General features: G+C 38.9%; 1 protein-coding gene across 25 annotated transcripts in view; it reads right to left on the bottom strand.

The window, feature by feature from the left end:
• PTK2 (protein tyrosine kinase 2) overlaps positions 1 to 16,971 on the bottom strand; it is a 356,647-nt gene that overhangs the window by 131,678 nt on the left and 207,998 nt on the right. For all 25 annotated transcript variants that reach the window (XM_050801647.1, XM_050801656.1, XM_050801658.1 and 22 more), the window contains 2 exons: positions 13,072 to 13,102; positions 9,212 to 9,264 (listed from right to left, as the gene is read on the bottom strand). In XM_050801647.1, the coding sequence (XP_050657604.1) occupies positions 9,212 to 9,264; positions 13,072 to 13,102 (84 nt within the window). The remainder of the gene's footprint in view (positions 1 to 9,211; positions 9,265 to 13,071; positions 13,103 to 16,971) is intronic.

The raw sequence follows: 16,971 nt of genomic DNA, 5'->3' as shown, positions 1-16,971 counted from the left end.
CTAAAACTATTAGGTGAAATGCTCATGGGGACGTTCCCATGTATGGATCAGAGAATGATGGGACCTAAACCCATTGATTAGTCTTCACATCACAAAGAACAACCAGATGTACATCACCTATGAAGTTTTCTCGGCGGCGGGGTGGGGGAGCAGGGCGGGGCGGAAATCAAGCCCAAGCTGGATCAAACTTCTCTAGATTCTAACAAGCAGCTTATGGGAAATAAAGGGGCCAGAAAAGAATAGGTTAAACAAAACAGCATCATAGAGATGTAATCAGCCTAATCCAGAACGAGAATAGGAAAACGGACACAATTTCTTCAACAGATTAATTGCAACTAGTTAACAAACAATCAACAAGGTCTAGCTGACACATACAGGAGATGCTGCAAGCAAATTCACAAAGTACTTCTTGTCTGACTCTTGTTTAGATGAAACCACATATGAAAATGGGACAATAAGGGACATTTGAACACTGACTGGATAGCTGATAATGTTTTGTAAAACAAAAAAGAGTCTCATCTTTTAGGAATAGTTATAGGTGAAATATGCCTTAGATTCGTTTTAGAATAACCAGTAGGGATTATGTGTGTATGTAAGCGGATGGAGGCAGAGGTGAAATAAAATTGGCCAGAAGATTTTTAGTTGCTGAATCTGGGTGATGATGATATGAAAAATCATGATACAATTCTATTCTCTCTTTTCTGTATATGTTTGAAATTTTCCATAAAAAGTTTTAAAAACTCAAAATTCAAAAGCACAGTAGGCACTTAATATTTGTTCATTTCCATGGTCTCCTCTTTGTAAAGGTATCAAAAATATTTTGTCTTGACTCACGCAGTTTGATTTTAATCCACAATTATTGTATAGCTATAAGCTACAAACTGGGTGGGGGAAGACTTGAGGTCAAATTCTAGAATTTATATTTTAAACTTTCAAGCATGCCCTTTAAAATTATTTTCTTCAAAGAAAAAAAAACTAGGCCTTTTGATGATAGCAATATTTATTTTATATTTGGTAAGATGATGATACTTGGGCTTCTTGTGTTTTAGTAACACATTTTTTAAAAAAGACTGAGAAGCTTAATTATTGTTAATAAGTTTCGCCAGAGGATCAAGATGGTTCATGAGCCAAGTATACCCAACACTGCCAACTGTGAAGCATTTATTTTATAAAGACAAAAATACATTTTTGTTTATAATACTCTCATATATTTCTTTCTCCTTTATAGCGTGGAGGCTGCTTGGGAGAAGATGGGAATAATCTCTTCTGGAAACAAAATTTTAAGACTGAGCTGGATTTCTGTGGGCTGGAACAAGTTTATAAAAACAAAAATCCACTTTAGATTTTTGTTGTACTCATTATTGCTCAGCTTTTCATTTAGCCTTTTTAAAAATTTGAAAGTGCCTCAGGCTACCCCTTGCCAGGGAGGTCTGTGAGTTTCTGTCTGCACTGTCTGCACTGACTGCAGCTGAGACAAGAAGTTCAACTCAAGGGTGAAGGAGTGGTTCTGGGTCCTTTTTCAAGATACTACTTAACAACATACGATGTTGATATTTCAAAACCTACATGACTTCCAAGTATTCTTCTCAACTGCTTTAGAACCCATAGAAGAAAGGGTATGACTAAGAAGAACACCCAAATCTCAGTAGTGGCATAGGGAGTTCAAATGATGTAATGGTGGGAGAGGGAAGGCTATAGGAAAGAAGGTAGCACAGCTGGGCTATTTTGATTATTCACTTCCTTATTCATGCACAACACAATCAGCCAGTCTGTCTGTATGAAGTCAGTGACAACTGTACACTTCTCAATGGTTTGGAGTCTCTCCTAATACCAGACTGACTACAAAACACTATTCATGACTGTTGAAACTAGAATAATTTCCAGTGAGCCAGGTACTAGGAATAGGTCAATAACATTCAACACCTAGTACTTTGTGCACATAAAAATTATTAGAAGAATTAATTTGATTACATTATGTCACAAATCATATAATTCACAAAAATGAATTTATCTTTTAAAATTTAGTTGTTTTTTTGGGGGGGAGGGGGCAGGGTCTCTCTTTGTCACCCAGGATGGAGTACAGTGGGGTGATCTTAGCTCAATGCAACCTCCAAATCCCAGGGTCAAGGGATCCTCCTACCTCAGTCTTCTGAGTAGCTTGGACTATGGGCACACGCCACCACGCCTGGCTACATTTCTTGCAGAGACAGGGTTTCACCATGTTGCCCAGGCTGGTCTCAAACTCTTGGGCTCTGCCTGCCTTGGCCTCCCAAAGTGCTAGGACTACAGGCGTGAGGCACTGTGCCTGGCCTAAATTTAGTTTTACTTTTTAATTTTTTCAGTGTCCCTTGGATTTGGTAGGGAAAAAAATGAACTACTTATATAACAGGTGATAGTGCTCTAAAATTAAGGCAAAGTTTTTTTTTCTTTTCTTTCCCCTTTTAATTCCTAAAGGCTAGCATTTAAATCAAGCTTTCAGCAACAGAGGCTACCTTGGTAACCCACAGCATTATCAAAATTGAAACTAGAGTGTAAAACTAGACAGAAGAACCTTTTTCAAACTTGAATACAGGGCACATTTCTGAATTTTAATGAAAGAGTTGGAACTGAGTCAGTACTATCCTATTCCTAATAAATGGGGGGAAAAGAACCTTAATCGAATCACACTCAAACTCTTCCAAAGTATTATTCCCTTCCACACATTTATATCATCAAGCTTTAGAAATGAGCCAACATAGGCTAGGTGCGGTGGCTCACACCTGTAATTCCAGTATTTTCAGAGGCAGAGGCAGGCGGATCGCTTGAGCCCAGCCCAGGCAACATAGGGACACCCTGTCTCTACAAAAAAAATATAAAAATTCACCAGGCATGGTGGTGCACACCGGTAGTCCCAGCTACTTGGGAAGCCAAGGCAGGAGGATTGCTTGAGCCCGGGAGGTTGAGGCTGCAGTGAGCTGAGATCAAGCCACTGCATTCCAGCCTAGGTGACAGAGGGAGACCGTGTCTCCAAAAAAAAAAAAAAAGAAATAAAAAAAAGAAATAAACGAGTCAATATGGTCTAATGTAAAGAGAACAAACCTTGTAGTCCAAGATCAAGATTTCCAGCAGGCTATTACTCACTAGGTGTGTGAACTTGGCCAAACCACTTCGGCTCTGAGTGTCTTAATTTCATGTGTAAGGTGAAAATATTACGAAGACTCTCATGAGGTTTAAACAAAATGACACTTGTGGATGGGCCAGGCATGATCTCTAAGCCACATGCATATGTAAATAACTACCTGTATTTATAAGTGGCATAGTCATGAATAGGTAACAAACCTAGTACATCAGAGACCACACAGAAAGATAAAATGCAGTAATTATTATAGATGATACCACCTTACATTTTATAGAACTTTACAGTTTACAAACCACCTTTGCATATACAAGTGAGCTGTTTTAGAATCTGTAATGAAGCAGCTTAATACAAAATACAAATAACATTTATTTCATTAGATGTTTTAATAGTTCAGAATAATTTCCAGTCACTAACCTGGAAAACCTAAAAGTAATCTTAAATAAAGGAAATTATGCTGCATGATAAACAACTGAACCAAAATAATGTTAGAAAATTAAAAATTTATTTAAATTGCAACAAATACTGAAAAAGTATCACAAAGGGCCAGGCGTGGTGGCTCAAGACTGTAATTTTAATTCTAGCACTTTGGGAGGCTGAGGTGGGTGGATCACCTGAGGTCAAGAGTTCAAGACCAGCCTGGCCAACATGGTGAAACCCTATCTCTACTAAAAATACAAAAACTGGCTGGGCATGGTGGTGCACAACTGTAGTCCCAGCTACCTGAGAGGCTGAGGCAGAAGAATTGCTTGAACGTGGGAGGCGGAGGTTGCAGTGAGCCGAGATCATGCCACTGCATTCCAGCCTGGGCGACAGAATGGGGGAAAAAAAAAAGTATCACAAAGTAGTATAATTGTCCTTTAGCATGAAGGGTTTAGAGACAATCAAATCAAGCATTTGAAAAAGATCACTACATTGGTTTACATGACAGAGATACAGATGAGAAAACTTGTATTATCTCCAGTCCCACACGTGTAATCCAAATACATAACAAGAGCCATGTGCATAATGCAATGGTACTACTATCATGTGTTATCTTGTACTTCTGGTCATAATTAAGGTTTTACTGCTTGATCAAGGGCTTGGTTATTTTAGAAAAGAAAAAAAAAAACCCAAACACAATAATCAACCAAACAAAAACCCCAAGTTTATATCTTCAAAATATTTAAAATACAGCTTTACTCGCTGATTTGGAACTATCTGATTTCCAGGGTAATTTTAACCCACACTACCACTGTTTAAGCACCCCCTCCCCGTAGATGCCACATCTCCTCTTTCAGCATACTTTATGAAAGACTGCAGCACTCGAATTTCAGATATGTTCTAAGTTGTACCTGAGCTCCACAATAAGCACAAGTTTCTTTATAACTTAATAATTAGGCTAAAAAAAGACCTCTTTAGGTTCTCAGAAGAATATAGGCAGGAAAACATGTTGTTCTGTTCGATATTTTTGTAAATCTCTGTTAATCTTACACTTATTTTTATAGAGAAATACTGTGTGAATTTCAAAGATACACTGTTCATATATTCAACATCAACTGTCATTGCAATCTTACTGAAGGTGATCCAATAACTACCTTTATTTTGCAATGAATAATGAAAAAGTACCTGGTATCTTCTCTCTGGAATGTAAGGATATTACTTTATTTGCCATCAAGAGAGATCCACTAAGAGCTGCAAACTGTCCTAAAGTTATCTAGACTCTCACTTTTTCTGTTGGTTATCCTCTCCTCCCTTGCCCAACATCTCCTAGGAAAGAATCTAGAACTATTTACAATGATTCCTAGGAAAAAAATCTAGAACAATTTACAGTGACAAGCTTACAGGTAACCCCTTGAGAGCCCCAGTGACATTGCTCCAAACATTCCTGCCTTTCTGCTGTCTGTTCCCACTACCCAGAATGCATTCCTCTAAGTCCCAGCATACCTCCATACCTTATGGAGTTAATGGATTTATTTAAAAACAATTATAAAACTAATATCCCAGACAATAAAGAGATAAACAGAACATGTCTTTACATGCAATGGGTTCATGGTTTTATGGACAACATGGTTTCTAAAACACAATGACATCCATTTTAGGACTATGCATGAGAGAGAAATGTATAGTGCTCTGAGGAGGAAGAGTCCAGATCTTCTTAAAGTAGTCAGGAAAGGTTTCTATGAGGTACTGACATGTGAACTCAGGCTTGGGTCAGGTAAGAACTCTTTGGTTGTGAAGAAAAACGGGAGAGCCAGACAAATCCCACAAAGACTCTCCACCTTCATCGACACTTGGGAGTGTAACAGTAGTTCATCAGTACAGGGGAGTACACTCTCAAATTGCTCATGACAGGCAGTAGAGCCTAGAGGGTAATAATGACCTGAGTTCCAATCCTAGTGCCATCATTTTCAAGCTGTGTGACACTGAACAAGTTTGCTTACCTTTCTGAATTTAATTCTTTGTATCTGTGAAATGGAGAGACAATAAAGACCTTGCAAGGCCACTGTGGGATTAAATAATATTTAGCATTTATGAAGGGCTTTACAATCCCACAAGAGTTAATACATATACAGGTTTATTGTCATACAGATCACAATTTTAAACAGCTTTCCTGTTGCTCTCAATTTACCTGCTTTATTTTAATTTACTATCTATGGCTTGACTCTTTCACAAGAACGTAAACTCCATAAAGGGAGGGACGTGGCTTTGTGTTCTAGTAAACTCCAGTATCTAGAATTCTGTGCTTGGCATGCTGCAGGCACTCAAGAACTACCTGTTGGCTCGATTAATGTAAAAGTGAGGTCTCATCAATCCCTTAGGGCTTGTTAGGGGTTAAATGAGCTATCGTATGACAGAAAAACAAGTAATTGTAGCTGGCATATAGTTGATTGCAGCCTCACCCTACTATCCTAGACACTGAACAGGCTCACTGTGGAGAAGCACATGCAGAATATCACAAGGATCCAGGAGCAGTAGGGCCTCTGCCATGGTGTGTCAGCACTACATCCCACATAGTACAGTGTTTCCAGGTAGGCAGGTAAGAAATAACCCTGGGATTTAGTAATATTACTGTTTTTCTAGGTATTGGCTTAACAAAGATGTCCCTAGAAATGTCAATTACCAGCTATGGGGCTAAATGCAATGCACTGGTTCCTGGCCAGCTAGGCTGGTCAGTTTTTACGTTTTATAGTTTTTGTGGAAGATAGAAACATAACACACCATTGAATGTCAGGATGATGGAAGGAAAGAAGGAAGGGAGAAAGGAAGGGAGGGAGGGCCGGAATACAAGAAAAGAAATATGCCACACTTGTTTGGTTTCCACGTAAGTGAGCAAGTAGTAGGTAGAATGACTAAGGACAAACGAGAGACTGAACAATTAATGCTATGTCATTAAATATCCACTGGACACCAATTATTCTTTGCTTGGATTTTAAATCACCTAAGTGACAGTCATATATAGAAGTATTACTAACTCTGAAAGTGAAAATATTTTTACATGTAATGATGAAAAGAGCAAGTCTGGATGGAATAGCTCAAGCAGAACAACAGAGATAAGGAGGTTGGGAGAGGCACAGCCACCAACTTTTTTTGGCTAAAGAACAATGTAGATGAGGAGGCGAGGGAGGACTGGAAAGGTGGGTGGTGGGCAGATAATGAAAGGTCTTGGAGGGCTAAGCTGAGGAGCCCAAACTTCATCTGATGGATACTAAATTATTACTAAAAGTTTCTGACCAGAGAACTGCCTATTTAAATCAACATGGTAGCAATCTAAGAACTAACATGGAGAAGGTACTGAAGTATGAACTCCTAGTTAAGGAATACCTAGGAAGAAACAATGAAAGCAGGATCACAAGTAATTCAGGTGGGTGTTAAAGCCAGACATTAGAGTTTGAATAATGACTCCAGATTTTAGCAACTGTGTAACCTTGGGCAAATTATTTAACCTCTCTGGGACATAGTCTCCTCAGCTATACAATAAGAAAAACTATCTTATAGATTTGTTGTAAGGACTAATGAGATGATACATATACAAGAACACAGAACATAAACCTGAGCCTGGAACACAGTATCTACAAAAGTACTCATAAAATGCCAGCTAACTTTATTCTTAATGGGGTTCTGAAATAGGATGAAAACACTGAGATCATAAAGTGGGGGTTGGCTGGAAGAAGTAAAATCCAAAAGTTTGGTGGTGACCAGCTGCTAAAAGACACATCTGAGGTTTAAACCTTGAAAGGAGAGTATTGATTAAAAGAGATTAGTAAAATAGGAGGAAAAAGATTTGAAGGTACTGCTGGGGCCTATGTTATTACATTTCATTACTTTGTTACCCAAAGACAGATGGCAGAAATAGTCCTTATTAACATAATGGGACATTTCCCTTCTCTCTTGATCAAGTCTGGGGAGACTGTGGAGACAGTGTGTGGCAAGCACCAAAAGGGAAGTCCCCAGGGCTCATCCCAAAAGCTGCTTTACAGTTTGGCAAGAAGATGGACCAAAGGGCCTGTGAGTTATTCAAAGCCCTGCTCAAATCTCACCTACTCTACAGAACATCCTGCAGAACATCCTTTGACACCCAGCAGCTGCTCCCTCCTATGACTGTAGCATGTGTGGTGGTCTCTCTCTCTCCAACTAGATTACAAACTCCATGAGGGCCTGGCAAGTTCGCCAACTCTCTGTACCCACCACAGACTCAACAAATGCAAACACTGAGTGTTGTTTAGTGCCCCAGTGTCACTACTGGAAACTAGGGCTACTCCATGAAGTCACAACTAGGCTTATAAGGATGATTAACTGTTACCTGAGAACATACTGGCAACCCCGAAGCTGTCCATAAGACCAGCTCTAGCACTCCAACCTTCTACTTAATGAGGAAGTGAGCAATGATTTCTCAAGCAGTAGGACTTCGGCAGTATCACACATCATTCACCTTTATTGAGTATCTTTGCCAAGTGTGCAAATACAAGCAAGAATACTTCTTGAGGAAGGGCTTATGGGACATTTGTGCACAATTAAAAAGAAAAACAAACAAGGAAGCCAGGCCCAGTGGCTCACACCTATAATTCCAGCACTTTGGGAGGCCAAGGCAGGTGCATCATCTCAGATCAGGAGTTTGAGACCAGCCTGGCCAATATGGTGAAACCCTGTGTCTACTAAAAATACAAAAGTTAGCAGGGTGTGGTGGTGGGTGCCTGTAATCCCAGTTACTTGGGAGGCTGAGGCAGGGGAATTGCTTGAACCTGGGAGGCGGAGGTTGCAGTGAGCTGAGATCGCGTCACTGCACTCCAGCCTGGGCGACAGAGTGAGACTCTGTCTCAAAAAAAACTGATTCAAAATAAACAGGAATTGGGTCTTTTCTAAGTGAGATGCTAAAGTTAAAAGGAAACTATTATTTCAGAAATGTAACATATATGTATGCACATACATAAGAACAAATTATATATGTGCGTATACGGTTATGTATGTATATATGTGCATATACAGATGTATATATTTGCATATGTATTTTAAGATATCAAATGGGCCCACAGAAGATGCTTTCTCATCCTCCCCCTTTCCTTTATTTCCCACATTTTTAAATGGGGAAAAAGGCATATCTATTTTGAAACATACCAAGGAAAGTACAACACAATCGCACCAGCAAATAGTTAAGATAATGCTCATGCCAGTATCTTAACTATATTTTTAAAAAAGCAATATTCAAACAGCATATTAATTGTGAAATACAAAAATTGTTTTAAAATATCTCATATTTCCTGAACTTCAAAAAATAAATATGCAAAGTATATTCTACTGAATTGCAAAGATAAATTATAATGGCAACTTCATTCTGGATATGATTAACATGATATTATTAAAACCCAAAAATAATTTGGAATTCTATATAACTTGCTGAGTGATCTGGTATTTTACCTATGTCCCATCTAAAAAAATAAAATCTATGAGCCATACTGAAAACTATTTAATGATGGTAAAATTATGCAAATTTAGATAGCCAGAATGCTTATTTTCATAAGCTATTCTAGAATGAAGCAATTATACCAAAAATAGACATCTATGATCATCTTACCCCATGACAGTGCTTTTCGAGGTCTGCTACCTAGAGCCCCTTACCTGACACAGAGACGGCGTGTGTCCGCATGCCTTGCTTTTCGCTGTTGGCCAACCTGTGACAGACAAGAGCAAAGCTGTAAGCCCTGCAATTTCCCCAGGACCCCACCACTCGGCCTCATCAAGTAGGGAACTGCCTTGGATGAGGAAGACAAAATTTAGACAGGTGATTTCTTTAAAAATTGGATTCTATTAAAATAGCCAGGCTGCTTTAATGCTTTAAAGATCAGAAATTAAAATACACAACTGAAGGAATGTTGAACTGTTGTGAGAAAGATACTCTTGACAATAATTTAAAACAATGGAATACAATTTAATCTGGTATGAATAGGTTAAATAAAAATGTAAATGTAAATGCTACACAGTAAAGGATTGCCCCAAAGTTATAAGAGAAAAACCATACACCTGGAAGTGAATTTTGCTCTCTAAAACATAACATGAAATACTATAGTATGACTGGTCCTTCTTAAACTTACGGCATGTAAAAAATTATCAAGAAATATATTAATATGTACTATTACTTACATACTTAAAAAAGTAATCTCACTGTATTTTGCTACTTGCTTCATGAAATGGTTTAATGCTAGTTTTACATATTTACCCACAAAAAATAAAATTTTGGCCAAAAGTCTTTCTGCCATTTAAAAAATGCAAGTACAGTTAGTAAAACACAAAACACAGGGAAAAAAGGAACCACACAGTCTTTAGATGTCAAAGTTACCTGGTCTTTTTATAAAAGCAAACCTTTTCCAGATGAAATACTGACACTTAAAACAATATAGGTTGAATATCTCTTATTCAAAATGCTTGGAACTAGATAGAGTGTTTCAAATTTCAGATGTTTTGGATTTTGGAATGTCTGCATATACATAATGAGGAACCTAGGGGAGAGGAACCTAGGGGATAGGACCCAAGTCTAAACATGAAATCTGTTTATGTTTCATATACACCTTATACATGTAACCTGAAAGTAATTCCATACAATATTTTAAATAACTTTGTGCACAAAACAAAGATTTGACTGCAACCTGTTACACATGAGGTCAGGTGAGGAAGTTTCGACTTGCTGCAACATGTTGGTCTCAAAAAGTTTCAAATTTTGGAGCATTTTGAACTTTGAAGTTCCAGATTAGAAATGCTCAACTTGTACATCGTTTTGAAGCACTATAACTATTTAATGTGAAACTGTATAATCTCTATAATAATCACGGCAAACAGCCATAGACTTGTGTTCGTTTTACAGAATTCTCCAAATATTTGAAATTTTATATCTTTAGTATAAAAATTTAATCAAAATTGTTTTCTAACAACTCATTACTTTCTCTTCCATTGCAGCTACATGATTTATCACAACTTACCTTTGAACTATATTGGGCAGTCAGAGGACACACATTTTAAATCAAAAAATTACATCATTTCCTTCCTTGTTCTGTTGCCAAAACACTGGGGTTTTCCTTTGTCCGCATCACAATCATGTATGCTGTCGCTAAGCAACTTTATCACGACAGCTTGGATTTCAGCACTTATCTGATCAATAGCAATAATGGTGTCCTGATGCTTTAAGATTTGTGGAAATTCCACTCTTGTAAAGTTTGCTTCATTTATTTAGTTTCCTGTATCTGTTAACACTTCTAATGTACTACCTTCCTCACTCACTTTCATACCTATGTTCATGATTCCTCTATATGTGTGTGTGTCTGTAAGAAATGGGGTGGAGTTTTATGAAGTCACCCAGACTAAAATGTAGTTGCTATTCACAGGCATGATCACAGTACACCACAGCCTCAAATTCCCGGGCTTCAGTGATCCTCCTGCCTCAGCCTCAGAATCACAGGAACACACCACATTGACCAGCTTTGATTTTAATCCCAAAATTATCCCTTAACTTCCCACAACTAAAGGTACACTAAATAAACATTAGTTCCTGCCCTGATATGACCCCAAATGAACCTCTATCAGACACTGCTGATGCTGTAGAGTGCACTGTCCAAAGCTAGAGGTGCACCAGCCACTTGCAGACCCTGCCTGCGCGAGGCCCATAGTACTGCATATGACCTTGGCTGTCAGCAACTCGCCAGGTTGCCCGGGGAGGGCAGACAGGTTAAAAGGCCATGTTTAGGACTCTGGCAATTAATAACTAGAAACGATCATAGGAAAACATGATGGGGATGCTCTCCTGGCTTGTGGGTGGGTCAATGAGGTTTCTACAGGAAGTGATGTAGAATGAGACTTAGAAGATGAGTAGGGCTTAGCAAGGAAAAGCGGGTTGGAAGAAGAGTGAATCATGCAAAGACAAAATACTGGCAAAGACCTTCAGGGAAAAGAAAGGATGTTTGCTCCTGGAATTAAAAAAAAAGTTCAGTGTACCTGAGGAATAGTATGAGGAGTAACAAAAACCAAGGCTAAAGTGAGCAGGGAACAATCACACGGGCTCCTGAAAGCTAGGTTAAGAATACTGCAAAGTATCCTAAGAGCAATAGTAGGTCATCTAAGATATTTAATTAGGAAAGCTTCCTCAAGCTGTAGCACAGAGCACGGATAGGCTAAGGAGCAACACTGGACAGAGACTGATTTAGCAGAAGTACACGGAAAAGAGTTAATGTAGCAGGACTGTGACTGACTTTACACGATTGTCCCTTGCCTGGTATCTGGGAACTCGGATTTTCACGGAGTTGCCACCATCCCCTGACAGGTATGGTACACTATGCCTAAAATGTTTGTACAAAAAATGTGGTTTATGCTGAACTCTTGCTTTCCCTCTGGGAGTCTGGAGTTTGGATGCATGCCAGGCAGAGTGTGCACGTATAAAGAACACCCAGTAAAAACCCTGGGCACCAAGTCTCTATCGAGCTTTCTCAGTAGGCAACATTTCACACAGGTCGTCATAATCCATTGCTGGGGAATTCAGAGTGTCCTTTGGCCTCCATTGGGAAGGGACCCTTGGAAGCTTGTGTCTGGTTTTCCCTGGACTTCACCCCATGCGCCTTCATCCTTTGCTGATTCTGCTTTGTATCTATCTGCTGTAATACATCATAGCTGAGTCTTGTGACTCCTAGATCTTGGGGACCCCCAACACAGGAGTGTACTTGGGTAGCCCAGATAGCTAAACACAGGGGAGACACAGTGGGAAGGTGGTGAAGCAGATGGATCCATTTAGAACATGGAACTGGAGGAAATAGTAATGGACTGGCTACAGAGAACAAGGAGAGGGACAGAACAAAGCTCAGGCCTTACCCTCTCTATTCCAGTGGTCTCTTAGGCTCACTGTTCCTCTTTAGTGTCTTGGAAAGTGCAAACATCTCTGCAAGCACTTACCACACAGCTATAACTGTGTGTTTACCTGTGTATCTGATTGCCTAGATTTTAGCACTCATATCTTAGTCCCCAGTTCCTAGCAAATTGGCTGAGAATATAAAATTATATAAGTTATTTTGGTATTACTATTTGATTCTTTTAATTTTGTAGATCAACACACCTACTATGAAATTCAGGAAATAAACAAGAAAATTAACATAAATCATTTCTTTTAATTTTCATACTTGTAAAATAGCCAGAATGCCACATATTTTCAGGTTCTTGTGAAGATTAGCAATAACATATGAAGCAAATGTTTAACAACAGGCTCTCGACATTATGATTATTCTTTAGCTCTCCCATAGAACTTAAAGGAAAAATTGAAACTTTTTGATTAAGCCTAAATACTTAATAAAATTTAAAACTGACTTGATTTCTTTCTAGAATTGTTTCCTAGTTCCTTGATCATGTATATTGAATTTAATTTTTTTAGGAAAATGAATAAAGCATGGAAATTTCCTTAAACTTCCCAACAAAACAAAATAACAGTAAAAAAAAGCAGTACTTACTTTGGTATTGATGGCAAAGCCCGTTCACCTTCTGCGGGGAAAAAGACAAGAGATGTATAAGGCTCTTTTCACTCCTTTTGAAAAGATGGTGCCTAGATTCAGGGAAGAAGGATGAGGCCTATGTTGGTATTCCAGCAATGACCCTTTAAAGAAAGTTGCTACACTGTCTACCTTAGGTTCTCATGGTTTTATTTTCAATATTTATAACAAACATACACTGACTATTAGATACAATTGTTTAAAGGGTACTTGTTGCGGGAAGTCAGGGACCCCGAACGGAGGGACCAGCTGAAGCCGCGGCAGAAGAACATAAATTGTGAAGATTTCACGGACATTTATTAGTTCCCCAAATTAATACTTTTATAATTTCTTATGCCTGTATTTACTGCAGTCTCTGAACATAAATTGTGAAGATTTTGTGGACACTTATCACTTCCCCAATCAATACCCTTGTGATTTCCTATGCCTATCTTTACTTTAATCTCTTAATCCCTTCAGTCATCTTCTTCGTAAGCTGAGGAGGATGAATGTAGCCTCAGGACCCTGTGAGGATTGTGTCAACTGCACAAATTGTTTGTAGAGCATGTGTGTTTGAACAATATGAAATCTGGGCATCTTAAAAAAAGAACAGGTTAACAGCGATGTTCAGGGAACAAGAGAGGTAACTTTGAACTGGCCGGAACACAGCCATATTTCTCCTCTTTCAAAAGCAAATAGGAGAAATATCGCTGAATTCTTTTTCTCAGCAAGGAACATCCCTGAAAAACAGAATGCGCCCTGATGGTAGGCCTATGAACGACCCCCTAAAGGCGTGCCATCTTTTATGGTCGAAGCTAAAGGGATGAAATAAGCCCCCATCTCCTGTAGCTGAAGGGATGAAACAAGCCCCGGTCTCCTGTACCACTCCCAGGCTTATTAGGACAAGGAAAATTCCCACCTAATAAATTTTGGTCAGGCAGGTTGTCTGCTCTCAAACCCTGTTTCCTGATAAGAGAAACTATTCCAATCAATAGAAAAAGAGGGAATCCTCCCTAACTCATTTTATGAGGCCAACATCATCCTGATACCAAAGCCTGGCAGAGACACAACAAAAAAAGAGAATTTTAGACCAATATCCCTGATGAACATCGATGCAAAAATCCTCAATAAAATACTGGCAAACTGGATCCAGCAGCACATCAAAAAGCTTATCCACCATGATCAAGTGGGCTTCATCCCTGGGATGCAAGGCTGGTTCAACATACGCAAATCAATAAACGTAATCCAGCATATAAACAGAACCAAAGACAAAAACCACATGATTATCTCAATAGATGCAGAAAAGGCCTTTGACAAAATTCAACAGCCCTTCATGCTAAAAACGCTCAATAAATTCGGTATTGATGGGACGTATCTCAAAATCATAAGAGCTATTTATGACAAACCCACAGCCAATATCATACTGAATGGGCAAAAACTGGAAGCATTCCCTTTGAAAACTGGCACAAGACAGGGATGCCCTCTCTCACCACTCCTATTCAACATAGTGTTGGAAGTTCTGGCTAGGGCAATCAGGCAAGAGAAAGAAATAAAGAGTATTCAGTTAGGAAAAGAAGTCGTCAAATTGTCCCTGTTTGCAGATGACATGATTGTATATTTAGAAAACCCCATTGTCTCAGCCAAAAATCTCCTTAAGCTGATAAGAAACATCAGCAGGATACAAAATAAATGTGCAAAAAGTCTCAGGATACAAAATAAATGTGCAAAAATCACAAGCATTCTTATACACCAGTAACAGACAAACAGAGAGCCAAATCAGGAATGAACTTCCATTCACAATTGCTTCAAAGAGAATAAAATGCCAAGGAATCCAACTTACAAGGGATGTGAAGGACCTCTTCAAGGAGAACTACAAACCACTGCTCAGTGAAATAAAAGAGGACACAAACAAATGGAAGAACATACCATGCTCATGGATAGGAAGAATCAATATCGTGAAAATGGCCATACTACCCAAGGTAATTTATAGATTCAATGCCATCCCCATCAAGCTACCAATGAGTTTCTTCACAGAATTGGAAAAAACTGCTTTAAAGTTCATATGGAAGCAAAAAAGAGCCCGCATTGCCAAGACAATCCTAAATCAAAAGAACAAAGCTGGAGGTATCACACTACCTGACTTCAAACTATGCTACAAGGCTACAGTAACCAAAACAGCATGGTACTAGTACCAAAACAGAGATATAGACCAATGGAACAGAACAGAGCCCTCAGAAATAATACCACACATCTACAGCCACCTGATCTTTGACAAACCTGACAAAAACAAGAAATGGGGAAAGGATTCCCTATTTAATAAATGGTGCTGGGAAAATTGGCTAGCCATAAGTAGAAAGTTGAAACTGGATCCTTTCCTTACTCCTTATATGAAAATTAATTCAAGACAGATTAGAGATTTAAATGTTAGACCTAATACCATAAAAACCCTAGAAGAAAACCTAGGTAATATCATTCAGGACATAGGCATGGGCAAGGACTTCATGTCTAAAACACCAAAAGCAATGGCAACAAAAGCCAAAATTGACAAACAGGATCTAATTAAACTAAAGAGCTTCTGCACAGCAAAAGAAACTACCATCAGAGCAAACAGGCAACTACAGAATGGGAGAAAATTTTTGCAATCTACTCATCTGACAAAGGGCTAATATCTAGAACCTACAAAGAACTCAAACAAATTTACAAGAAAAAAACAAACAACCCCATCAAAAAGTGGGCAAAGGATATGAACAGACATTTCTCAAAAGAAGACATTCATACAGCCAACAGACACATGAAAAAATGCTCATCATCACTGGCCATCAGAGAAATGCCAATCAAAACCACAATGAGATACCATCTCACACCAGTTAGAATGGCAATCATTAAACAGGAAACAACAGGTGCTGGAGAGGATGTGGAGAAATAGGAACACTTTTACACTGTTGGTGGGATTGTAAACTAGTTCAACCATTGTGGAAAACAGTATGGCGATTCCTCAAGGATCTAGAACTAGAAGTACCATATGACCCAGCCATCCCATTACTGGGTATATACCCAAAGGATTATAAATCATGCTGCTATAAAGACACATGCACACGTATGTTTATTGCGGCACTATTCACAATAGCAAAGACTTGGAATCAACCCAAATGTCCATCAGTGACAGATTGGATTAAGAAAACGTGTACATATACACCATGGAATACTCTGCAGCCATAAAAAAGGATGAATTTGTGTCCTTTGTAGGGACATGGATGTAGCTGGAAACCATCATTCTCAGCAAACTATCGCAAGAACAGAAAACCAAACACCGCATGTTCTCACTCATAGGTGGGAAATGAACAATGAGATCACTTGGATTCGGGAAGGGAAACATCACACACCGGGGCCTATCACGGGGAGGGGGTAGGGGGGAGGGATGGCATTGGGAGTTATATCTGATGTAAATGACGAGTTGATGGGTGCAGCACACCAACATGGCACAAGTATACATATGTAACAAACCTGCATGTTATGCACATGTACCCTAGAACTTAAAGTATAATAATAATTAAAAAAAAAGATGTTATCAATGACACTGTGTGCCCGAAACTTCATTAGCAATTTTAATTTCGCCCCATCCTGTGGTCCTGTGATCTCGCCCTGCCTCCATTTGCTTTGTGATATTTTATTACCTTGTGAAGTATGTGATCTCTGTGACCCACATCCTATTCGTGCACTCCCTCCCCTTTTGAAAATCGCTAATAAAAAGTTGCTGGTTTTATGCTCAGGGAACATCACAGAATCTGCCGACATGTGACATCCAGCTTTAAATTTCTCTCTCTTGTGCTCTTTCCCTTTATTTCTCAAACTAGCCGAGACACTTAGGAAATAGAAAAGAAC

The sequence above is a fragment of the Macaca thibetana genome, chromosome 8, assembly GCF_024542745.1.
Source record: "Macaca thibetana thibetana isolate TM-01 chromosome 8, ASM2454274v1, whole genome shotgun sequence".
Taxonomy (NCBI): Eukaryota; Metazoa; Chordata; class Mammalia; order Primates; family Cercopithecidae; genus Macaca; species Macaca thibetana.
This window is presented reverse-complemented; position numbering and strand designations above follow the sequence as displayed.